Genomic DNA, 25,915 nt, shown 5'->3' with positions numbered 1-25,915 from the left:
GCTTATGCTGCGTGCCTATGATCAGTATTCACAACGTTTTGCACACCGCGTGTTTTCACTGCGTCCAAAACACTGCGTTCTACAGTACAAGCACAGTGGATGTGATTTCTAGAAATCCCATGCACACTGCTTTTTTTTTTTAAACTGACCTGAAATATTTATCATCTTCAATAAAGACAAGACCTTAATAGACATTGTGGTGGAGAGCTCCTTTTTAGGCTCGTTTCACACATCAGTTTTTTTCCATCAGGTACAATCCGGAAAAAAACGGATTAAACGGATCCGGTACCGCATCCGTTTTATCCCCATAGATTTGCATTGTTACCGGATTGTACCTGATGGCTTTGCGTTGCATCCGTTTTTTTCCGGATGCGGCAAAATTAATTAAAGCAGCGGCCGGAGGCAACGTGTCTAGCAACGTTTTTTTGTCCGGCAAAAAAACCGCATTGCGACGGATCCGGCACGATACGGCGTGTTTTACAATGAAAGCCTATGGACGCCGGATCTGGCGCAATGCGGTAAAAAATGGATGCGGCTGCCGGATCAGTTTTTGTAAACTGCGCATGCAAATTAAAAAAAACTGATCAAAAAAAAAAAAAAAAACGGACAAAACTGATGCAAAAACGGATGCAAAACGGATCCAACGGATCCGGTTTTTTACGCATCCGGCATAACGGATCCGTTAAAAACCGGATCCGGTGGATACGGTTTTACATTTTTTTCCCGGATCCTTTGGATCAGGAAAAAAAGGATTGTGCCTGAATGCAGAAAACTGATGTGTGAAAGTAGCCTTACTTGAAAAAAGGCCAAAAGTTTCAAAATGTTTACAAACATCGAGTCGCACAATTTGCAACATTTCAAGTAGTTTTACACAGCAGAATGCAGGTAAATCTGCTTGATGAATTGTGGCCCATGTCCTCTCGATGGAGAGAGGGCAGGAATCTAGCAAGACATCGCTTTAAATTCTACAGTTGTGGCTTCTTCCACTTTGCGTCATCTGTCTGAAGACCCCCATGCTCATTAGATGTTCGGCAGGTATAGCTCACCAAATCAAGGCTATGTGCACATAGCATCCTTTAGCCCACCAGACTCTTCCGTAGTGAAAACGCTGGCCGCAGTTTTCTTGCAGCTTCACCGGATTTTTAACCCATCATTTTTGCAGTAGATTTGCCACCAACATGCTTTAGCAGTGGTGGACCTCTCAATAAAAGGAGTGTGTCACTTAAAGTGATGGGTGGACCAGGACTGTAAGGCTATGTGCGCACTAGAGCTTTTTACCCGCGGATTTACCCGCGGATTTGCCGCGGAAATTTCTTGAGAAATGTCTGCAATCTTTGTGCAGACATTACCCAGCAATTTCTATGAAAAAAAAAAAAAAAAAAAAAAAAAAAAAAAAAAGATGTGCACACTTGTGCGGATTTTTCTCAAGAAATTTCCGCGAGAAGAATTTCTCGAGAAACTTTCTTGAGAAAATGAACATGTCCATTATTTCCGCAGGTACCCTGCGGATTTCTGCAGTACAGCCTGCAAAAATCCGCAGGGAACCACCCGCTGGAAAATCGCGGCTATTCCGCGGCAAATCCGCGTCAAATCCGCATGCGGATTTGGTGCGGATTTTTTCCGGAGGTCCGGAAATCTTTCACTCCCAGAAGTTTCTCAAGAAAGTTTCTTGAGAAACTTTACATTTCTAGTGCGCACATAGCCTAAAAGTCCGGATCCTCGCGGTTTCCAATGTACCCAAGTGCCGGGCCCGGGGATTCAGCAACTCAGGAAAAAATAAATAAAAATGGAAAAAAAGAAAATAAGAATGAATCAAGCGCTTCATACTTAGAGGCTCTGGTGCGGTGGTAGCTGCTCCCGCAGCCATCCATTCACTTCCAGGGCCATTCATTACCTTCACTGCATATGCACAGCTTTCCTCACCTACCGACTGTCCTGGCATCTATGATTGGTTGCCGTCAGACATGTCCCGAGCCTGTTCGACAGTGTCTGCCTGAAGGTCTGTATTGTATGGTAAAAATAAATAAGATATTTTACGTAGGGTCTCTCAAAATTATGATACCCAGCACAGATAAAGCCCACGGCTAGAGACTGCAGCCCCAGCCATGCGCTTTTCTTGGCGGAGTATCAAAATAGGTGGAACCGCAAGCAATTTTTTTTATTATTTAATATAAAAAAAAAAAAAACACAAACAGTGCGGTTCCCCCAATTTTGATACCCAGCCAAAATAAAGCCTGGCAACTGGGTGCTGGTATTCTCAGGCTGGGGAGACCAAAGCTTATTGGGCCACTCAGCCTAAAAATAGCAGCCTGCAGCTGCCCAGAATTGACGAATCCATTAGACATTTTACATGGCTCTTCCAGATTGCCCTGGTGCAGTGACAATCGGTGTAATTAAGGGTTAATGACAGCCAACAGCTGCCACTAAGCCCTAGATTAGTAATGGGGAGGGTCTATGAAACCCCCCCCCCCCCATCACTAATCCGTAAAAGTAAATAAACACAAAAAAATTCTTTATTTGAAATAAAAAAACCTCTTTCACCAATTAACCCCAAAACCACTCCTGCAGGTCCAACGTAATCCACGGGGTCCCATGATTATTCCAGTTCTGCTACATATCTGAAGTTGCAGAGTAAGATCATGGAACATGAGCACACACTGTGACTTCAGGTAGAGACTGAGCCACGCAATCAGCGGTGTCGTCACTCAGGTGATTTGCGGTCACAGCTGGAGGTTCCCACGGTCCTCCATCTGGAACAGCACGTAACTTGACCTCACCTAAGGTGAGACCTGCATCTCCTGGCAGACCGCTTTTTTGTTTGCCAAGAGATGTAGATTTGGTGCTGTAATTTTTTTACACAATATTCCTGCACCCAATCTACACCTCCTGGAAAAAGAAACAAAAAAAACCGCATCCCTACCATATGCGGTTTTGATGTGTTTTGTTACCAGGTGGTGTCGATTTGGTGCATGAATACGGTGTAAAAACTTCAGCATCAAATCTACTTTTTTTGGCCCAAAAATGGAAGAAAAAAATAAATAAATTTTGTGCCAGATGTCTGCACCAGATTTCAGCACCAAATTTGCACCTTCAGGCTGAAAAACAGTGTTAGTGTTTGTTTATTTTTTGGGCCAAGAGATTACACCATATTTATGCACCCAATCTACACCTCCTATGATACAGTAATAATGCAATTTTTTTTGCATGGAGGTGTAGAATGGGTGCAGTAATATGGTGTAAATCTTTTGCAAACCTTTTTTCTGCAAGGAGATGCAGGTGTGTTCACTGAGTTTAATAAGGTCCCCTGAGGTCCAGTTACCTGCTGACACAGGTGGAGGATCGTGAAAACCTCCAGCTGTGACCGCAATTAACCTGAGTGACGTCACCGCTCATCACTGCGGCTCATTCATTCTCTGCCTGAAGCTCACAATGGGCAGTCATGTTCCATGATCGCGCGCTGTCAGTTGATATATGTAGCAGAACTGGAATCCTTGTGGATCCTCAGCTAGATTACTTCGGCTCTGCAGGGGTATTTTGGGGTTAATAGAGTGGTGATAAAGTTTTTTTTGTATTTTAATTCAAATAAAGGATTTTTTGATGTTTGTCTTTATTTACTTTGACTTAGAGATTAGTAATGGGGGGGGGTCTCATAGACCCTCCCCATTACAAAACTAGGGCTTAGTAGCAGCTATGGGCTGCCATTAACCTCTTATATTACCCCAATTACCTAAGCACCAGGGCAATCAAGAAGAGCTAGGTAAAATTCTGGGATTGTCGCATCTAATAGATGCGACAATCCCGAGCGACTGAAGGCGGCTATTTTTAGGCTGGGGAGTTCCAAATAACCATGGGTCTCCCGAGCCTGAGAATACCAGCTCCAAGCTGTCGGGCTTTATCATGGCAGGGTACCAAAATTGAAAGAATTGCATGTCGTTTTTAAAATTATTTAAATAATTAAAAAAATAAACAGCTGCATGCGGTTCCTCTTATTTTGATACACAACCAAGATAAGTGTATGGCTGGGGGCTGCAGCCATGGGCTTTATCTGTGCTGGGTATCATATGATGGGATCTTATGCCAATTTATCAATACTGTACAATAGATCCGCAGACTGGGTCTGTGATTTTCTGTCACACACACTGTTACTTAGGGTGGGGGCGCGTCTGACTGCAACCAATCACACATGCTGTGGGCGAGGAAAGCAGTGCATGTGATGAACGTCATACGACGCCCCGGAAGTGAAAGCTCTGAAAGTAGTGTACAGCTGCAACAGAGCCTCGGTAAAGTACAGCGCACCTGCTCCCATGCCCATTTTCCTTCTACCAACACTTTTAAATTGCCGGATTCTGGTCCCCATAGACTTATATGGGGACCGACATCCGGCCCGGAACTGTATTTTAAGAACCAGATAACCGGGACCATCTGCGAGTCCGCTCATCACTAGTCACTTATTTTAACCACAGCAAGAAAAAAAAAGTTGTGGGCCCGCAACTCAATAGATTTTTTTTCACGCACACTTTCTGGAGCTCTTTGAGATAAAACAGGAAAAGAAAAAAAGGTGGAAGAGGGGGGAAAGTCACCGATAGAAAGTGTAACATTTCTCAGTTTGTTTATAGAAATAGAAGAAAAAAAAAATGTGAATGTCAAATTGAGAATCCACATATGACAGAACCACAAAAAAAGCACTCAACTCAGATGAGAATCCAGGGGTCTACCAACATAAGGCCCTGTGCGCACGCTGAGGTTTTTACCGCGGTTTTGCTGCATGTTTTGCTGCAGAAAATGTTTATAACCTGGCTGCAGTCCTTCCCCCAGCAAAACCTATGGTAAAAAAAAAAAAAAAAAATATACTGTGTGCACACCGCGTTTTTTTTCCACCAACAGGTTTTGCTACATGTTTTCTGCATCAAGAAGAATTGCATGTCACTTTTCCGCAGGTACCTGCTGTTTTTGCCAGAGATAATGGTCAAAAACCGCAGGGAACAACCGTGGCAAATCGCGGTAAAACCGCAAGTGCGGTAATCTTTCAGAGGGTCCGGAATTTTCTTAAAGGAGTTGTCCGACATAAACTCAAAAATTTTTGTTAAGCTAATCTGTGCTGCATTGTCATATTAATCACCCCTACATTGTTATTTTTTGTTTTCTAACTTTTGTTCCTCTTGAATTCACCCTTTATTCTCTGCAGCTTCTTGTTTACATTCAGATCCAGCAAACATGACCACTTCCTGTGCTGAACCTCCCAGTCACAGCTGTCACCACCCACCCCAGTGTCCAGCCTCGCCCCCTGCCCGCCCCCTGCACACACATTCCCTGTCAGTATTCTGCCCCAGCACCTGACCTATTATCACTACAGCATTGCAAATAACAGCCCCACATCGGGCTGTGCACCGCACACATATGGCTCTGCACCGCACACATATGGCTCTGCACACATATGGCTCTGCACACATATGGCTCTGCACACATATGGCTCTGCACACATATGGCTCTGCACACATATGGCTCTGCACACATATGGCTCTGCACACATATGGCTCTGCACACATATGGCTCTGCACACATATGGCTCTGCACACATATGGCTCTGCACACATATGGCTCTGCACACATATGGCTCTGCACACATATGGCTCTGCACACATATGGCTCTGCACACATATGGCTCTGCACACATATGGCTCTGCACACATATGGCTCTGCACACATATGGCTCTGCACACATATGGCTCTGCACACATATGGCTCTGCACACATATGGCTCTGCACACATATGGCTCTGCACACATATGGCTCTGCACACATATGGCTCTGCACACATATGGCTCTGCACACATATGGCTCTGCACACATATGGCTCTGCACACATATGGCTCTGCACACGCACGACCCCATCCCCATCGGGAACACATGTAAGGAATACATACTCACCCGTCCTCGGTCCCCGCCGCTCCTGCACGTTCGCGCGCTGTCTGTGCTCTGACGTCACCACTGTGCTGAAGAGAGCTCAGACAGCGGGAGGGGCAGTGATGAGAAGCAGCGCTGCGCTGCTTCTCATCAGCACTTTCAAATGTACCGGCATCTGTGATGCCGGTACATTTGAATGTGTGATCCTGAGCAGGGGCCCGGTGCTGGAGCTGACACCACGGCAGCCGCCGCCAGGCCCCGCCCCCAGGTCACGGACCCCACAGCAGTGCAGGGGGAGGTTACTGGAGAGTAACAGAGGTACGGGGGAATGTGTGGGAGGGTGCAGGGAAGGGGGCGGTGACTCCTCGCACTGTACAGCCCAGCAGGGAGGCGACATGCTGTTTCCACATTTGCATGTCAACATGGTCCTACCCATGTTGACATGAAATGACTGGAAGCAGCAAAATCGCGGCAGGAGCGGTCACATGACCGCTCTGAGCCGGGGGAGAGGGGCTGACAGCAGGGCAGGTAAGTGGTCACTATCTACTTACCTGCCCCAATGTAGCCCCATAGGGTAATAAAAAAAAAAGTCAAAGAAGCCGGATAACCCCTTTAAGAATATTCCATTTTCTAGTGTGCACAGGGCCAAAGTCTCCACAGGTTACATTTATATGGTTGGGGTCAGATAGCATTTGTTTTGCAATAATATAACCACAATATGTTGCAAGTTTTGCAAAGCTGAAACATTTTCTTCTAATTTTGTGTCAATTGCAACAATACATTTGCAATTTCACCACATTGCATGAAATTAGCCCAAGGCTAAAATCACTGGACGAGTTACTAGAGGAGACCGCAGCACGACCGCCCCAAACCATCCAAACTACTGGTCACAAACGACTCGTGATGTACATGGCAATCTAAGTGGGGCCCGACTCACTTGCAATGTATCTAATGTGCGCTCCAAACCCCAAGATTATGTTCCCACGGTAAGTAACTGATGCGGAATGGCAAGGCATGAAATCCGCAGTATGAGTTGGCATCCCTGGTCAATATATGCACCATATTTTCTCTGCATTCGGTGAATTAGATTTCGTACATTGCTATTACTGTATTGCACAGCGCATTTGCCAGATGGCAGAGGCCTTATGGAAACATACCGTAATTTGGGGACAACTTGCAGCTAAGGCTGCTTTTACACTTGCGTCATTTTGCATCAATTGTGTGACTGATGCAACAGATGCGTTGCAGATAGTGCCACAACTAACGCTGCAAAAAAAAACTGATCCGTTGCAGCTTTTTTCCGGAATTTATTCATCTGTTGGTAAATGACGCATCAGTCATAGGAATCCGTCCAGTGATTCATTCCAACGGATTCCGCTCCCAAAGGCTTGCATTACGCAAAAACGATGGACGCCGACGGAATCCTGCACATTGCATTTTTTCGGCGCTCCGAAAAACGCTACATGCTGCGTTGCTGCCGCCCGTCGGTCAGTCATTCCACGACTCATCCGTCGTGCGGCAGATGCAACGCAAGGCTATCAGTCGCAATCCGTCGTCCATACAAGTCTATGGGGAAAAAAAAAAACGGAATCCAGCAAATTATTTTGCAGGATACCGTATTTTCTAAAGGCGACGAATTGCAACTGATGCAAAATGACGCAAGTGTGAAAGCAGCCTAAACATCATCCTAAAATAGTCACCTCAATGCAATAGCGAGTTGCATGTGCCTTAACTTGCACTAAAGATAAAAGGGTATTCCCATAATAGAAATTTGCGAGTGGACACCTTACTAACCTCTAGGAGCCTAACTGGAGAGACCCCTGCAAGTCGGAGAATGGGACTCTGCAGGAGTGAAGGTGCATTTGTTTCACCTTCGCTCCATTCACTGTCCATAGGATTGCAGGAAGTATCTGAAAGCTTTACACCAGCAGTCCCATAGAGAATGAGTGGATCAAAGAGCACCTCTGCTCCTTTGGAAAGGACAGAGCCTGCACTTGAACCTAAGGGTGGTTTTCTGCGACGGACCCCCAGTGATCAATACATCATCCCTTAGCCAATCGTATGGGAACAACTCAATCCTGGTAACGTACCCTACCACACCATTCCATACACAGCAGGTCTCCCCTGCAGGAAGAATGTCCTCAATAAGAACAGAAAAGGAGTGACACACCAGAGACATAATGTAACTGCAAACCCGTCACCCATTCATTCACTACATCTCTTACACATGTGCTTTCAGATCTTTAGATGTAATCTATGAGAAAATAAAGACACGATGTGAAACAGCGGACATCCGACCTTCCGTACCACCACATTACTCAATATTGGTCCCACGTGACGAGGGCGGCAGGAAGGAACTCGCAGCGAGTTTCTCATCATTGCAGACCGTCTCGGGTCTTAACCAAATGATGCAGAAGAGAATTTAAAGCAAAAAGAAAAAAACAAATTGATCAAGATTTAGGCATCTCCATTGAAATCAAAGTGTATGGCCTCCTCCATCTGGTGCTCAGCTGGCAGAACCTGCACTCTCAGCCCAACATAGCTGCGCTGAATCAATACCACTATAGACAGCAGAGCAACCCCCCCCCCCCCTCTATTTAATAACCACAAGGAAACTGATCCATTCAGCCGAGCTCTCTAAGAGGTGAAAGCTTCACAAATACAGCTGAGCGCCTGCACTTAGCCAACAATACGGGATCTAACTAACCGTGAGTAAGGAGTGAAATCAGGAGCTGAATGGCATGGGCTGTGCCACCGTGACACCGCGCCACTGAGGCAGGACACGCTCCGCTGGCTGGAAGGGACGGAGAAAGCACACGTTAAACATTTAGATTCCTTCTGTTAGCAAGCCCCAAAGCCGATAATGCCGAGCGACTGCAGCTGTCCATTACCCAGCAAGACTATCCCAAAAACTAAACAACGTATGTGTCCCACAAACCGGAATCCAAGAGCGGGCACCAGACAGGGACCTCACATGGCACCATGATAAGCTGGACACTTCCACTAGTTCACAAGGTGCTGCCTGAGGTCCCTGTCTGGTGCCCGGTTCTCGTGACACATACGTTGCTTAGTTTTTGGGATAGTCTATCTATAGCTCTGTTCTTCCTGATTCCTTGGCATTGATGACTATGTACACAGTTTTTTAACAACAAAAATTGTAGAGATGGATCTGCTGTGAAGTCATCCTCAAAAATCACTTAAAACACTTGCAAAACTCTTCCTATTCATTTCCATGGGAAAAAGGTTTTTTTTTAAAAAAAAAAAAACCAAACACAAAAACCAAAAAACAGAACAGAAAAAAAAAAGTGCTGATCAGCTCTTTGCTTCTCCTACTGGAATCCGCCTCAAGTATTTCAGTCTAAAAACGTTTCAGGGGAGAGAAAAAAAAATTAAAAAAAAAAAAACACTTTTCTTTTTCAAAAACAGAAGTTTCCTAAAAATGGTTTCCACTTGAACAATTTGCCGTTTTAGAAAGGTTAAAAAAAAAACCAAAATCTGTTTCAACCACACCTAGAAATGTGACGCTCATTTATAAATGCGGTGGTTGACACGATCATCAAATACACATGGCTAAAGGCTGCTTTACGCGCTACGATTTATCTGACGATACGTCGTCAGGTTCACGGTTTATGTGACGCACATCCGGCATCGTTAGCGACGTCGTTGCGTGTGACACCTACGTGCGACTCCGAACAATGACAAATAGGGTGAAAATCGTTGACACGTCGTTCAGTTTCAAAATATTGTTCGTCGTTTGGATCGCAGCAGACATATTGCTATGTTTGACACCCTGCAAACGACGAACAACATCCACACGACCGCCTTGGTCAAACAATATATCGCTGAATGATGTAGCGTCGTTTGTGAGATGTGTACGTGTGACCGCTACAAAACGACCTATGAGCGATCTCGGCAAATCGTAACAACGATCTGGCGTGTCACATCGGTAATAAGATCGCTAGCGATATCGTTGTGTGTAAAGCGGCCTTAAGGGACGGGTATTGTCCCAGATGATACAAACATGCAGACTGGCACAGATTGTACATAAAAGTACTCTTATTATATGAGTATTGTGCTGGAGCGCCCAGTCATGCATGTGCCCTGCCGCCCCAGTCATGGTCTATCCGGTAAAGCGCTCATAAAGTGTGACTTGAGCGGCAGAGCGCATGCACAACAGGCTACTCTGTTCAACTCCTTCTTGATGGGATCCTGCGGCCGGGGAAGAATGGTTGATTGAAGTTTTCCATTCTCCAATAGATGGGGTGTCCCATTAACAAGTAGAGAAATTGTAGTGTTCATTTTCAAGTCCGTGTGTAAACTGGGATGGTTATTGCCCGCAACGCATGATCTCAGCTTGTCATTATAGTTCCTGCTGGATCAACTTTTCACTGTGTCTCCAAATAAAATCTGCAAAAACTGTCCCAGTCAATCCAGGCAGGGAGGAATGGATCCTCTGTACACCAAGGCTGATGCTGACAACCGTGTTTGCACAATAGCAGCAGCCAGTGGTTGTCATGCAGCTTCTGTAGATTAAAGGGATTCGGTCACCAGGTTTTTACCACCTAATCTGAGAGCACCGTAATGTAGGGGCAGAGATCCTGAATCCAGTGATGTGTCACTTACTGGGCTGCTTAGTGTAGTTTTGATAAAATCACTGGTTCATCAGCAGGAGATCATCATTACATGACTAGTTGTCGTGCTGCCAGGTAGTCCAGCATATTCATCAGCTCTGTATTAACAGCAAGATATGCAGCAGAGAAAACATTGATTTTATCAAAATGACAAACAGCTCAGTGACACCACTGGAATCAGGGTCTCTGTCTCTACATCATGCTGCTCTCAAATGGGGTATCAAAAACCTGGTGAGATTCACTTTAAAGGGTTATGTGAAAAAAGCAAATTATTCCCTATTCTTAAAATAGTGGATAACAATCTCTGAAGGTGCAACCACTGTCATCCCCAGCAGTTAAGACTACAGCCCTGTCCGGGATGGACTGGAGGTGACCATGCTTGACCTCTGCTCCATTAATTGACCCAGACTCATGGAAGGTTTTAGGCCAGAATTCAAGAGTAAAAAATAAAGATTTGAAAAGCCGTATCATTTTGATACAACTCGACCAGGAATTAAAAATGCGATGCTTCTGATTCGTGTACTGTGCACCCCTCTTCATGAATCAGGAGCGCCTTACACCAGCACATCTCATCAAGACCAATTGTTCCAGCAGTCCCATAGACAATGAATGGCGTAAAGTAGGGTGTGTGTACCTCCGCTCTGCCATTCCCGGGGTTGCAGCCACCAATCTCATGTATTGCAGGGGATAACTTGCAATTTTGGGAATATTCCTTGTATAAACAGTAATCCAAAAACTTCACACAATTTTTATAGAAATGATGCAGTAATAAACTTTCTTGTAATAAACAGAATCCATCTTAATGGAGATCAGCAGTAAAAGGAGGGAAAAAGTTAATAAAATAAAAAAATATCCAGACACCCCCCCCTTCCCCCCCAGAATGTCACCTTCCATTACGTGAGAAACGCAACTGCAGCAACTTATCTGTCACCGGGAGGATTTGTGCTCCGTGTTTGCCTATAGCCGGCCACCTGCTTACACCACTTAGAGCAAGATACTCTATCAAAAGCTCCCATCCAGCTGTTTTTAATGTAAACTATCAGGCGTGCAGCCATTACTTGCACCAATATGTGGATACATTTCCGTGTCAAGCTCAGCAAATGCAAGGACTGATGCCTCAAGACAGCAAGATGGTCAATAAAAGGTTGAGTTTCAGGGTTGCACATGGATGGATGTCCTGAAATGCTCTTCCGGGCACCCTGAGACTGGGGAGTGCAGGGTTAATGCTCTACACTCCAGAGGCGTCCTGGGTGCCTGGCAGGAGCTTGTAGTGGGGGCGCCGGTTAATCCTGAAAAAAGGAGCCAAAGTGTCATCTTCAGTGTTCCTACATTCAGAACTCCAACAATCAAAGGATCATACATGATATATAGAGCAGCCACATTTACCAGTCATAGTAGTGGCAGCTGCACAGACTGGTGGGGGGGCAGCTTATATACTCACAACTGTGCTACACGAGACCCCCAGAGCCGTCTGCTCCCACAGTTCTATGCCAACGTATACAAAACAGAACCTGAGGAGCCACATTACAGAGATTACTGGCCACGTACAGGCACAACTACACCACACGGACCGAGTACATGTACCTGATCCCCCCCATAAGTGGAGCACGCCGTCCTTCCATACCTCCCTATACACACCGTATATAATGGTGTCCTGGTAAAGATCTACCAACGCAAGAGGCGGATTGCAGAGATGACAGAAAGCAAATAACTGTAAAGAAAATATGTAATGTGACCCCAGTGTATATCATGTACACAGATCACTGTATATATAGACACCTGAATATACATCTATGACAGAACCTGAATACACAGTATAGAGATCTAACAACATAAACATACATATATATTTTTTATATATACACATACACAATTCACAGCTCTATTACAAGACTACTATATGTACACATACAGCATATACACTACACAACCCCTATATATGCAGTGCATAGTTCTATTACAGAACCCCTGTACATACATTACACACATATATACACACACAATACACAACCTCTAAATACAGTGTATAGCTCTATTACAGGAGCCCTATATATGCACACACTAAACAACTCCCATATATACACACACAGTACACAGCCCTATTTCTCTACTACAGGAGATTATATATATATATATATATATATATATATATAATTTATATTAGAGGTTGTGTAATGCATAGAGAGCCTGTAAAATATACGTATATATATATATATATATATATATATATATATATATATATATATATATATATATATATATATATATATATATATATATATATTAGCACAGCTCTATTACAGGACTCCTGTCTATAGCTTTATTACAGGACCCCTGTATATACATTACATGACCCCCATATATACAGTGTCTAACTCTATTGCAGGACATATATATTATATACACACACGTATCCTATATATAGTGTATAGCTGTGTTACACAAACACTACATAGCACTAATAAAAGACCCCTACATATATTACATTACACAGCCCCTATATGTAGTGCATATTTCTATTACAGGACCCCTGTACATACATTACATGGCCCCAATATATACAGTGCACAACTGTATTACAGGAGCCCAGTATATACATTGAATGACCCCTATATACACAGTGCATAGCTCTATTACACAACTCCTGTATATACAGAGTACAGATGTATTACATATAATCGTTGTACACACAGGTCAGTATACAGTCATATAGTCGCTGTATACACAGTACACACAACAATTGGCCTCTGCATATAGATCAGTCCACCAGTATAATCCCTGTATACAGAGAATGGACCAATCCAAGCTTCCTATATACATACAGTATATAGATGACAGTTCATATACATACATCAAATGGGAGTATATAGAACAGTCGATACATTACACAACTCATACAGTATATAGATTATTACATACAACCTGGATACAAAAAAGTATATAGACGATTACAGCCTCGCTGTATGTGGCATACAACAGTATATACAGAACACAGCAGGGTGTATACAGAAGAGTACATGCCCCATACAGAGTACGAGTATACACAGTATCTAGATGACATGCCCCCGTATACAGCACAGCGATATATACAGTATTTAGATGACATGCCCCCGTAAACAGCACAGCGGTATATACAGTATTTAAATGACATGCCCCTGTATACAGTGCACAGCAAGTGTACATAGAGGATTCCATGCCCCCCGTATACAGCACAGCCGTACATATAGTGAATAGAGCTCTTGTATAAAGTGCACAGCGGTATTTACAGTATATAGAGGATTCCATGCTCCTTGTACACAGTGCACAGCAGTATACACAGTATATAAAGCATTACATGCCCCCCCCGTATACAGTGCAGAGTGGTATATAGAGGATTACATGCCCCCGTATACAGCACAAGGGGGTATATACAGTATACAGAGGACTCCATGCCCCCGTATACAGTGCACAGAGGTATACAGTATCATTCCTTGCCCAGGTAAACAGCAGTATATACAATATATAGATTCCATGCCCCAGTATACAGCAGTATATACAATATATAGATTCCATGCCCCAGTATACAGCAGTATATGCAATATATAGATTCCATGCCCCAGTATACAGCAGTATATGCAATATATAGATTCCATGCCCCAGTATACAGCAGTATATACAATATATAGATTCCATGCCCCAGTATACAGCAGTATATACAGATTCCTTGCCTCAAAATAGTGCGTTATACACAGTATATAAATTACATGCCCCAATATACTGTGGTATATACAATATATAGATTCCAGTATATACACTGCATAGAATCCATTGCCCGTATACATTCCATGCCTCCTATTCAGCAGTATACACAATATATTCCATGCCCCCCGTACACAGCAGTATATATAGATTCCATGCCCCCGTATATAGGAGTATACAGATAACATGCCCCAGTATATAGGAGTATATATAACCTCCATGCCCCCGTATATAGCAGTATACAGATAACATGCCCCCGTATATAGCAGTATACAGATAACATGCCCCCATATATAGCAGTATACAGATAACATGCCCCCATATATAGGAGTATATATAACCTCCATGCCCACGTATATAGGAGTATACAGATAACATGCCCCCCGTATACAGTAGTATATATAGCCTTCATGCCCCCGTATATAGTATACAGATAACATGCCCCCGTACACAGCAGTATATATAGCTTTTGTGCCCCCATATATATTGGAGTATACAGATATCATGCCCCCCCCCGTTCACAGTAGTATATATAGTCTCCATGCCCCCGTATATAGGAGTATATAGGTAACATGCCCCCGTATATAGGACTATATATAGCCTCCATGCCCCCGTATATAGGAGTATATAGGTAACATGCCCCCGTATATAGGAGTATATATAGCCTCCATGCCCCCGTATATAGGAGTATATATAGCCTCCATGCCCCCGTATATAGGAGTATATATAGCCTCCATGCCCCCGTATATAGGAGTATATAGGTAACATGCCCCCGTATATAGGAGTATATATAGCCTCCATGCCCCCGTATATTAGAGTATATAGGTAACATGCCCCCGTATATATATCCTCCATGCCCCCGTATATAGTATATATAGCCTCCATGCCCCCGTATACAAGAGTATATAGATAACATGCCCCCGTATATAGGAGTATATATAGCCTCCATGCCCCCGTATATAGGAGTATATATAGGTAACATGCCCCCGTATATAGGAGTATATATAGCCTCCATGCCCCCGTACTCAGTGCAGTCCCCGCTCCTCTCACCTGACGAGCAGGAGATGAGGATGACGGCGAAGGCCAGCTTGGTGGCGGCCCCCATGGCTCCGGACGGCGGCGGCTCCGGATAGATCCACACGGTGATGTCGCCGATAGTCGCGGTGTCGCGGGAGGAGGCGGCGCCGGTCACCAGCCGGAGGGCAGAGTGAGCAGCAGCAGCAGCCGGGAGAGCGGGGCCCCCATGTCCCGGGGGTGGCGGGGAGAAGGCAAACTCTGCTCTGTGGAGCGAGCGGGCGGGCGGACGCGCTCGGGGACGGCTCTTGTGGACGCGCGGTTCCAGGCCAGGCTCCCGGTCACTGTCTCCGGTGAGGCCGCTCAGTGTCCGCGCCGCGTGTCCGGCCTACAAGTCGCCTCCTCCTCCCGCCGAGTCCTCTCATCGCTGCCCATTCAGCTGCACGGAGCTCGGGCCAAGATGGCGGCGCCGAACGATTGTTTTTGTTTTCTCGCCGCCTCCTCCTCCGCGACTAACAGCTAGGGCGGGGCCGGGCGGCTCAGAGCAGCCAATGACAGACAAAAATGACAACCAGTCAGAATGCGGGATAGGCGGGACTAACAGACATTGTCCAATAGAAGGCAACTATTCGTGAGGTGGGTCCACGAGGAGGCGTGGTTTAGAGGGCGCAGTGACGTTGTAAACGGGGCGTGGCGATTGGGAAAAAAAATCGTTGGAGCAGCGCTGACGGGAGGCTGCACTGCTGGGACATGGGGCTCGGGTGCAGTTCCTGTAACAGACACTGGGGGCGCCAGAGAAGCCTAGTGTAGGCGCTTCAGGAAAGTGTCTGGAAGAATTTCCACTGTTGCCCTTAGCAACCCATTACCCTGCAGCTATTACTTCATGCTCTGTGGGGAAAACAAAGAAAACAGCTAATTATACAATGTTACTGAACAAATGGGCAACTTATCACCCAATTATACATGTTTTATAAGATTCACACTGCAGACTACTGCCTCATGTCTGTAATGACACTGTACCTTTAAGACTAGCTAAGATAAAACAATAAAATCCCACCATCTCTGCAAGATCTGATCTGACGGATGATTACTAAACATGTGAACTCAGCCTAAGGCCCCCTTCATAAAAACGTGTTTTTCACAGTCCGTGGTGTGGATGCGTATGTGTGTGCGTGTTCCGTGTGTGTGTTCAGCGTGTGCTGTCAGTTTGCGCTCCGTGTGCTATCTGTGATAGCACATGGACAGCAGGAACTTCTATATTCATCTGTCCCCGTCACTGCTGTCTCTGGTGCTGCTGCTGCTTCTGGGTCCGTAGTGAAGTGAATATGCATGAGCATAATGAGCGGGCCCAGAAGCAAGTGACCGCAGCGCCGAAGACAGCAGGGCTGAGCCGAGTGTCATCTGCTGAGAGCGGGAGCCAAGTGTCATCATCTGCTGTGAGCACGAGCCGAGTGTCATTTGCTGCGAGCACGAGCTGAGTGTCATCTGCTGGGAGCACGAGCTGAGTGTCATCTGCTGGGAGCACGAGCTGAGTGTCATCTGCTGGGAGCACGAGCTGAGTGTCATCTGCTGGGAGCACGAGCTGAGTGTCATCTGCTACGAGCACCAACCGAGTGTCATCTGCTGCCAGTGTGAGCCGAGCGTCATCTGCTGGGAGCACGAGCTGAGTGTCATCTGCTGGGAGCACGAGCTGAGTGTCATCTGCTGGGAGCACGAGCTGAGTGTCATCTGCTGGGAGCACGAGCTGAGTGTCATCTGCTACGAGCACCAATCGAGTGTCATCTGCTACGAGCACCAACCGAGTGTCATCTGCTGCGAGCGCGATCCAAGTGTCATCTGCTGTGAGCGCAATCCGAGTGTCATCTGCTGGGAGCACGAGCTGAGTGTCATCTGCTGGGAGCACGAGCTGAGTGTCATCTGCTGGGAGCACGAGCTGAGTGTCATCTGCTGGGAGCACGAGCTGAGTGTCATCTGCTGGGAGCACGAGCTGAGTGTCATCTGCTGGGAGCACGAGCTGAGTGTCATCTGCTGGGAGCACGAGCTGAGTGTCATCTGCTGGGAGCACGAGCTGAGTGTCAACTGCTACGAGCACCAATCGAGTGTCATCTGCTACGAGCACCAACCGAGTGTCATCTGCTGCGAGCGCGATCCAAGTGTCATCTGCTGTGAGCGCAATCCGAGTGTCATCTGCTGCAAGTGTGAGCCGAGCGTCATCTGCTGCGATCGTGAGCCGAGCGTCATCTGCTACGATCGTGAGCCGAGTGTCTTCTGCTGCGAGCGTGAGCCGAGTATCTTCTGCTGCGAGCGTGAGCCGAGTGTCTTCTGCTGCGATCGTGAGCCGAGCGTCATCTGCTACGATCGTGAGCCGAGTGTCTTCTGCTGCGAGCGTGAGCCGAGTATCTTCTGCTGCGAGCGTGAGCTGAGCGTCATCTGCTGCGAGCGTGAGCCGAGTGTCTTCTGCTGCGAGCGTGAGCCGAGTGTCATCTGCTGCGAGCGTGAGCCGAGTGTCTTCTGCTGCGAGCATGAGCCGAGTGTCTTCTGCTGCGAGCGTGAGCTGAGTATCTTCTGCTGCGATCGTGAGCCGAGCGTCATCTGCTACGATCGTGAGCCGAGTGTCTTCTGCTGCGAGCGTGAGCCGAGTGTCTTCTGCTGCGAGCATGAGCCGAGTATCTTCTGCTGCGAGCGTGAGCCGAGTGTCTTCTGCTGCGAGCGTGAGCCGAGTGTCATCTGCTGCGAGCGTGAGCCGAGTGTCTTCTGCTGCGAGCATGAGCCGAGTGTCTTCTGCTGCGAGCGTGAGCTGAGTATCTTCTGCTGCGAGCATGAGCCGAGAGTCATCTGCTGCGAGCGCGAGCCGAGTGTCGTTCACTGTGATCTGATTTTGTCACATGTGAGAATCGGGTCCCAGGTGCGGAGAAGATGGAGAGATTAATTTCTCCATCTTCTCCATTGCCTGTCTCTGCGTATATCAAACTGTACTGATACATCTGAGTGCAGTCCAATGTTTCACATGCACCCATAGACTTGTATGGTGCACACGATCCAATTTGCGAAGTCAGTCGCAGCTTGCTGCAATTGTTTTCTTACCTGGAATCGGCATGAAAAGAAAACTGCAGATGTGCTCTGCCTCACTGAGTAACATTGGTCAGAGTGCAATGCGAGATTTCCTCTCATTGCACTCCTCCGATTCATACGCTCATGTGCGAGGACTGAGTATGAATCACGTCCTCCCTGCCTTTTCCTTTGCTGGTTAGGCATAGTTCACAGGTAGGAATGAGCGAACCCGAACTGTAAAGTTTGGGGTCCGTATCAGAGACCTAGTGTCCGATGCTCAAATCTGAAAACGGACTTCTCCCATTAGTCCGTGGTTGAGTTCAAAGTTCGATGCTGAATAAAGTTTGTTGAAAGGCTGCAGCACAGACCGTCAACGAGCTTTTCGATCACAACCGTGCTGAGTACTGGCATTGCGGTGATTGGTCGGCACATCACGTGACCTGGCCTGTATAACTGCCGGATCATGGATAGCACCGCCATTGTGCTCTGACTAGCCTAGGGTCAGGACGCCGCTCGAGTGAGGGACAGCTTTAGGTTATTTTTCTTACTCCTCTCTCTGTATACTCATAAAAATGACTCCGTGGGGGCAGTGGCATAACTAGAATTCGATGGGCCCTGGTGCAAAATTTTTACCTGAGCCCCCCCCCTTATGTTGGTCAGATGCATGTATACATTTAGCTTTCTAAATCCTATAAAGACTTATGAGTTGCCCACTCCCCCATTACGTAGTAATGTCCCCCCCCTGTTCATATGTCCCCATCCTGGGCTCCTTCCTCTTGAATATGTTCCCCTTCCTGGTATATATGCCCCCCATCCTGGTAAGTATGTCTGCCATCCTGGCATATATGTCCTCCATCCTAGTATATATGTTCCCCATTCTAGGCCACATCCTGGTGTATATATAACCCCATCCTTGTAAAAATATCTCCATCCTGGTATATATGTCACCATCCTGGTATAAATGTCCCCATCCTGGGATCCTCCTGATATATACTGTCCCCTTGCTGGTATCTATTGTTCCCCTCCTGGGGCCCTCCTAGTGTATACTGTTCCCCTGCTGGGCTCCTTCTGGTATATACTGTCCCTCTCCTGGTATGTACTATCCACTTCCTGGTATCTACTGTCCCCCTCCTGGTATATATATCCCCATCCTGGTAAATATGTGTGCGGTCTGTCTAATGCAAAAAACAACAACACTGAACTCACCATTCCTGGTTCCCACGTCGCGTAGCGTCCTACTGTGTAGCCAGTGCACAGTGGCCGGCAGCTTTCATTGGTGTCGGTGCTATTGCAACCGATGATGTCATTGCCATGTGCTGCCCTCCGTCATTGGTACACAGACGAAAGCTGCTGGCTTCTGTCTGGCCGGCAGCGTGTATCGCACTACAGGGACCCGACGGATCTCTGCACCGCAATGCATTTCAGCTGGAAATGCAGCCTCAGACATATATCCAGCTGAAGCAGGGGCTGGGGCCGGCGGGCCCCCTGTACTCCCGGGCCCTTTTGCGATCCCTGTGATTGTTCCGCACCTGCATAGGGTGCACCCTTAACATTTTTAGTTTCTTCATTTACTTCCTATATAGCCATGAGTGCTATGGGGCCACTTTAAGTCATTTACCAATACACATTTGTTGCAAGGGTAACTGTCCTGCTCTTAGCCCCACTTTGCTTCCTTTTGCACCCCCCTAGCCATAACTACAACTATTTTACAGCACAAAAGTTCGGGTCTCCATTAACGTCTATGGGGTTTGGGGTCAAGTTTGGGGACTGAACCAAACTTTTAACTACGGTTCAGCAGAACCCGGCAAACCTGAGGTTCCATGAGTCCGATCATCCCTATTCATGAGTTAGCAGTGTAAACACTGCCGTGGCACAAGGCTGATGTTTCAGGCTGCTGTGTGTGAATACAACCTTAATCTACCCAATTAAAATGGCACCAAAATAACAAAGGTTCAAAGAAAAGAAGCAAAAAAAAAAACCATCTGTAAAAATATTAACTTTTTATTTAGGCTTTTTAGGTCAAAAATGCGTGCGAACGTAGCCTAAGGCCATGCTCCCATGCAGTGTAAACAATTACTTTTTTTTTCTGCTGCATTTTTGTGCAGAAACTGCTGCGTTTAACAGTTTAGGAATCTCATTCCACTTTAGACATTGTGTGTTTTTTTCCCATAGACTTTTCTGGGGAGACCGAAAAACACGTGTAAAAATGTAAATTGCGTTCTTAAGTGTAGAATCCTAGCATTTTGGCAAAAAAAATTAAAAAAAAAAAAAGAAAAGGGAAAAAGTTAAAATCCGCAGTGCAGAAATAAAAGAAAATGCATAAGAAACACAAAAAAACACAATAAAAAGCAAATTATTGTTGCTTTTTTATTGTGGATACCTGTAGAAAAACGCAGTAGAAAAAATATGCAACGTTTCTGCAATTGGGAGCATGACCTAAAGGGTTCGGTTCCACTAGCGTTTTGCATGGACGAGTGCAATCCGATAAAACATCGCATTGCTCTCCCTCTAGTGCAAAACTATTGGGCAGCGTCCATCTGCGATTGATTTCTCATGCCATATCGGAATGAGAAATTAATCGCAGCATACTGCGTTTGGCAGCGATTTTCAGCTCACACGCCCCCATACAAGTCTAAGGGAGCATGTGAAACATCACACTGCACTTGCATGTCATCCAACTGCAGTGCGATATGCAAAGAGACAGGCAGCGGAGGAGATGGGGAGAAAGTGCTCCCTCCCTCTTCTCCGCAGCTGTGATCCGATCGCAAGATCACATCACAGTCACATGACCCTCGGCTGATGCTCGCAGGAGAGGGTCATTAGCATATTGCTTCCGATGCTCCCGCATCAGAAACTATGCGCAAGTGGAATCGTACCCAAAAGTGTTTTTTCATTACCTATCCTTAGGCTAGGCGCAGACGACTATATTTTCGGTCCGAGTGCTATCCGTGAAAAAAATGGACAGCGCTAAGACCAATGTTATTCAATGGGGCGCTGCAGACAGACGATTTTTTTCCCTTACAGAAGCATGCACATTTTTCTCCAAAAATCGGATGAGACTCATCCATTCATGTAAGGGTGCGAGAAAAAAAGCCCGAAACCATAGTATGGCATCCAATTTTTGCAGATACATTGCAATTCTATAGCATAGGAAACTGTAAATGGTTAATAACTGCTGCTGTAAAACAATGGATTCCACATGGATGATAAGTGAGAAAAAAATTGACCCATATTTCTGGATGAAAATTGTACTGATTGTTTATAGTATCATTGTGAGCTTAGCCATAGGACAACAGATCAGTAGGGGGTCCAACACCCGGCACACCCACCATTCAGCTACTGCAAAAACCTGATTCCTGTGAGGGATATAGGCAGTGTTCACACTTGCTCAGTTATTTTTGTTGTTTATACAGCCTTACGTCTCCATATGCATAAGGCTAAATAAAGTCAACAGTGTAATGTGTATGGCAGAAGAACCTATAGCTCGCAAGCCAGATGTGGCTCTTTTGATGGATGCACCTGGCTCGTAGACAAAGCTTTAATAAAAAAAATACCGTATTTTCCAGTTTATAAGACGCATTTTTTTTCTCCCAAACCTGGGGGAAAAAATGGGGGGGGTGTCTTACAAACCGCATATGGCTTACCGGGGCGGCGGTGGTCGCGCAGGGTTGGCAATACTGCGGGCTCGTGGGGTGTCGCGGCGGACTGCGGGCTACTTTGAATCTCCCGCAGTTGACAAGATCGACTTCAAGAAAATGGCTGCGGAGACGGCGCATGCGCAGATAGGACTCTACGGCCATTTTCTTGAAGTCCATGAGTCGATCTGCGCACGCGTCGCTACTATTTTCTTGACGTTGATCTTGTCAACTGCGTGAAATTCAAAGCAGCCTGTAGTCCGCCGGCTACTGAGGGCTCGCCGCCGTGATACCCCACAAGCCCGCAGTATCGCTGACCCTTCGCTGCCACACACTGAGCCACAACACCCCCTCTTCCGAGCCCGACAGCAGATCAAGGGCACCCATCGCTGTGACACCACATGAGCCCGCCGACCCTCCGCACACTGACCCTCTTGAGCCGCGACACCCCTTCCTCCATGCCCGCATCATCACCTACCCTGCCTCCTGGGACCTTCTGAGCCGCCCCACCACCATCGCTCCCCCCTGGCGAGTATGGCTCTCATGGAACTACATTTTAAAATAAGTGGCGTTCATGGCTCTCCCAGCCAAAACAGTTCCCGACCCCTCATGTATGGGGCCTCCTGATTATCCCTCAACAGATAGTGTCCGAGAGGAGATTATGTCCTGTTGGATTTCCAACATCTGATCCAAATTGTCTCTGCAGGAAAGGAAACAAACTCTAGTGCCACCTATTGGAAGTAGCAATCCTAAAAGTCACAAGTGGCCTTTTAACAAGCCTTTTCATATGACCTAGGTCAGGATATATGCCGGATCAGAATCCCAATTTGCAGACATGATGTTTCGGGGTGATTGCCACTCGTCAGTGCAAAGTGTGAGTAACTGATTATTTCCTCCTTATTTAACGCCTTATTTTATGCCACCAAGTATTCCTGTGTACGGGGGGACATGGCTGTCAGCTGAACGGTCTAGAGGGCATTTAAAGGGATTGTACCCCCGATCCCGAGATCAGGCTCTGCAGTGACTTCAGTGGGTGACGTGACCGTCCACCATGTGCACTAACCGCTCCGCTCATTCTAGACTACAGAGATGTCTGATAACATTGATCTATTGCTGATTATTCCCATCTGATAGGTCCCTATGGTTCTTGCATATTTGTACACGTTGCGTCATGTCATGTAGTGACTGTAAATGGCATCAGAGAGATTTGGCATATAACCTGTTGACTTACTGCCATGATCTTATTAGTCCAAGTACCCCAGGCGTCTCCTTGTGTGGGCTGCCTCTCCAAACTCTTCCTAATGTCTCTGCCTCCATACAAGCAGTCACCTGCCCTCCCGTACACCGATATTACTGTCTTCATAGACCCCCGCTTCCTCCAAATCACAGTTGTAGCCACCGACATGAGATAATTCCTCCAGCTCTGATACATCTGGTTCTTATTTATTACATTCTTGTTTTGTGTGTTTAGGGTTTTTTTAGCATTTTCATCTCTTTTATTTATTTATGGCAGCTCATAAATTCCACTTCCACATTACTGATGAATAGAAAACACAGGGGTCCGGCGGAGGTGGGGGTCCTATTAATTAGACGGGCTGCTTTTCAGTAAAGGCTATTTTATGGCCACTTTTCTTTTGTAATGCAACAAATAAATGCCAATAAATGGTGATTGGTTTCTGCAGGTCTCTAAAATTAAATCCTTTATTCATACGTTGCGGTCACAACAGGGTTTTGATGCAATTTTTGTGAAATCAAGGCAAAATATATTGCTTTAATTTTAGAAAAATAATGGCAAAAAATGTGACATATCCCACACCTACCAAATGTTCTAATTTTGGTAGGACAGTCCTGCCAACCACGCTATACAAGGGATGGGGATTAGCACAATTATGGCCAAACCACAAGTATTAGGCTGTGTGTACATGATGCATTTTTCTTTTTGCAGATTTGCTGCAGATTTGTTGCATATTGTTGCTTAAATGTGCATGCCTATCTTTACACCAGCAAAGTCAATGAGAATCCTGAAGTGTTATGTGCACGTTGCTTATTTTTTGTTTACAGATTTGGTGCAGAAAATAATCTGAAGCATGTCAATTGTTAAAGGGGTTGTCCTCTACTTTTACATTGATGGCGTATCCTTAGGATAGGTCATTAATGTCTGATCGGCCGGGGTCTGACACCCCGCCCCACCGCCGATCAGCTGCTCTCGGTCCCGGCAGCGGCTGCAGTTCCGGAGCTGCTCCGTCTTCTGATAGTGGCACTGCACATCTGCCTCCTATTGATTACAATAGCAGGTGGATGTGCATTACCCATCAGAAGACGGAGCAGCTCCGGAACTGAGCATTTCCAACTGCCTGCTGCCACCGCCTGCACCAAGAACAGCTGATCAGCGGGGCTGCTGGGTGTCGGACCTTGCTGATCAGACATTAATGACCTATCCTAAGGATTGGCCATCAATGTAACAGCAGTGGACAACCCCTTTATTGCGTTTTTTCCTTTATTTTTTTTAGCCCTTCCACCCATTGATTTCATTACAAAAAAAGCAAGACACAAAACGCACCAAAAACACATGCATTTTTTATTGCATTTTTCTGCCAGAAGGGGCAGATTTCATACAGAAAATTTCTGCACTAAATTTGCAGCGTGTGCACATAGCCTAAGACCAGAACTGGACTGGCTACCGGAGGAACCGCCAGTAATACCAGTCTTGGCTGCAGTTACCTGGGCTGAACTCCGGTGCTCTCACCTGAGCTCCGGAGTGCAGCCTGGACTGAACTCAGGGTTTGCAGGACTGAACCACGAGCACTGACTGATTCCACGGCGATTGCGGTTCAGTTCATGTCACAGCTGCGGACAGGCTGGGCTGTACTCCGGAGCTCAGGTGTGAGCTCCGGAGTTCAACCCAGGTAGCCACAGCCAGGACTGGTGTTACTGGAGGTTGCTCCGGTAGCCAGTCCAACACTGCCTAAGGCCTGCAACACACATCCGTGCCGCCGGCACGTGTTTGTCATTTTTTACACGTACCAGCGGCACGGAGACACGTTAAGCAATGCTACCCTATTGTAGCAGGCACACACACGTAAAACCACACGGAATGTGTGTCCGTGTGCGTTTGTACGTGTGTGCGTTTTTCAAAGCGCTGACATGTCAGTGTTTTCTCCGGCAGCACGGGTGTCACACAGCCCGCACCCGTACCACATGGGTGTAGTGTGGATGTGGTCCCGTGTGACACGCGCCGGAGAAAACACACGTGTCAGTGGAAAAAAACCAAACATTTACTCACCTTCTCCAGCTCTTCTGTCTCTGCCGCTTGCTGTCACTTGCTGCCGACCGCCGCTCATTATTCTCATTTAATATTCACTTCACTGCCTGGCGGCAGCAGCAGCAGCGGGGAGACGGGAGGGCTGGAGACCGAGGATCAGCACCACGGACAGCAGCGCGGACAGCAGGAAGGACCAGGTGAGTATGTAAATTACCGGTTCTACGTGTGCTATCGCGGATAGCACACGTAGAACACACGTGTCCCGCACGTACCAGAGACACGTACTTACCTGCACGCAACACGCAGGGGAAATACGTGTCTCTCGGCACGTGCGTGATTTTCACGTGAGTGTGGCAGAGGCCACCTGGTCCTTCCTGCTGTCCGCGCTGCTGTCCGTGGTGCTGATCTTCGGTCTCCAGCCCTCCTGACTCTCCGCTGCTGCCGCCAGGCAGTGAAGTGAATATTAAATGAGAATAATGAGCGGCGGTCGGCAGCAAGAGGCAGCAGCGGCAGAGACAGGAGGGCTGGAGAAGGTGAGTAATGTTTTGTTTTTCACTGACACGTGTATTTTCTCCGGCACGTGTCACACGGGACCGCATCCACACTACACCCGTGTGGTACAGGTGCGGGCCGTGTGACACCCGTGCTGCGGGAGAAAACACTGACATGTCAGCGCTTTG

At 46.6% G+C, this 25,915-nt stretch overlaps 1 protein-coding gene across 2 annotated transcripts in view; it reads right to left on the bottom strand.

Moving 5' to 3' along the window:
• ACVR2A (activin A receptor type 2A) overlaps window positions 1-15,809 on the bottom strand; it is a 73,753-nt gene extending 57,944 nt beyond the window's left edge. For both annotated transcript variants that reach the window (XM_075317178.1, XM_075317179.1), the window contains exon 1: window positions 15,324-15,809. In XM_075317178.1, the coding sequence (XP_075173293.1) occupies window positions 15,324-15,378 (55 nt within the window). In that variant the 5' untranslated portion in view covers window positions 15,379-15,809. The remainder of the gene's footprint in view (window positions 1-15,323) is intronic.
• Between the last annotated feature and the right edge of the window lie 10,106 nt (window positions 15,810-25,915).

Source organism: Anomaloglossus baeobatrachus, chromosome 7, assembly GCF_048569485.1.
Source record: "Anomaloglossus baeobatrachus isolate aAnoBae1 chromosome 7, aAnoBae1.hap1, whole genome shotgun sequence".
NCBI classification, from domain to species: domain Eukaryota; kingdom Metazoa; phylum Chordata; class Amphibia; order Anura; family Aromobatidae; genus Anomaloglossus; species Anomaloglossus baeobatrachus.
The sequence above is the reverse complement of the archived record's forward strand: the minus strand, read 5'-3'. Positions and strand labels throughout refer to the sequence as shown.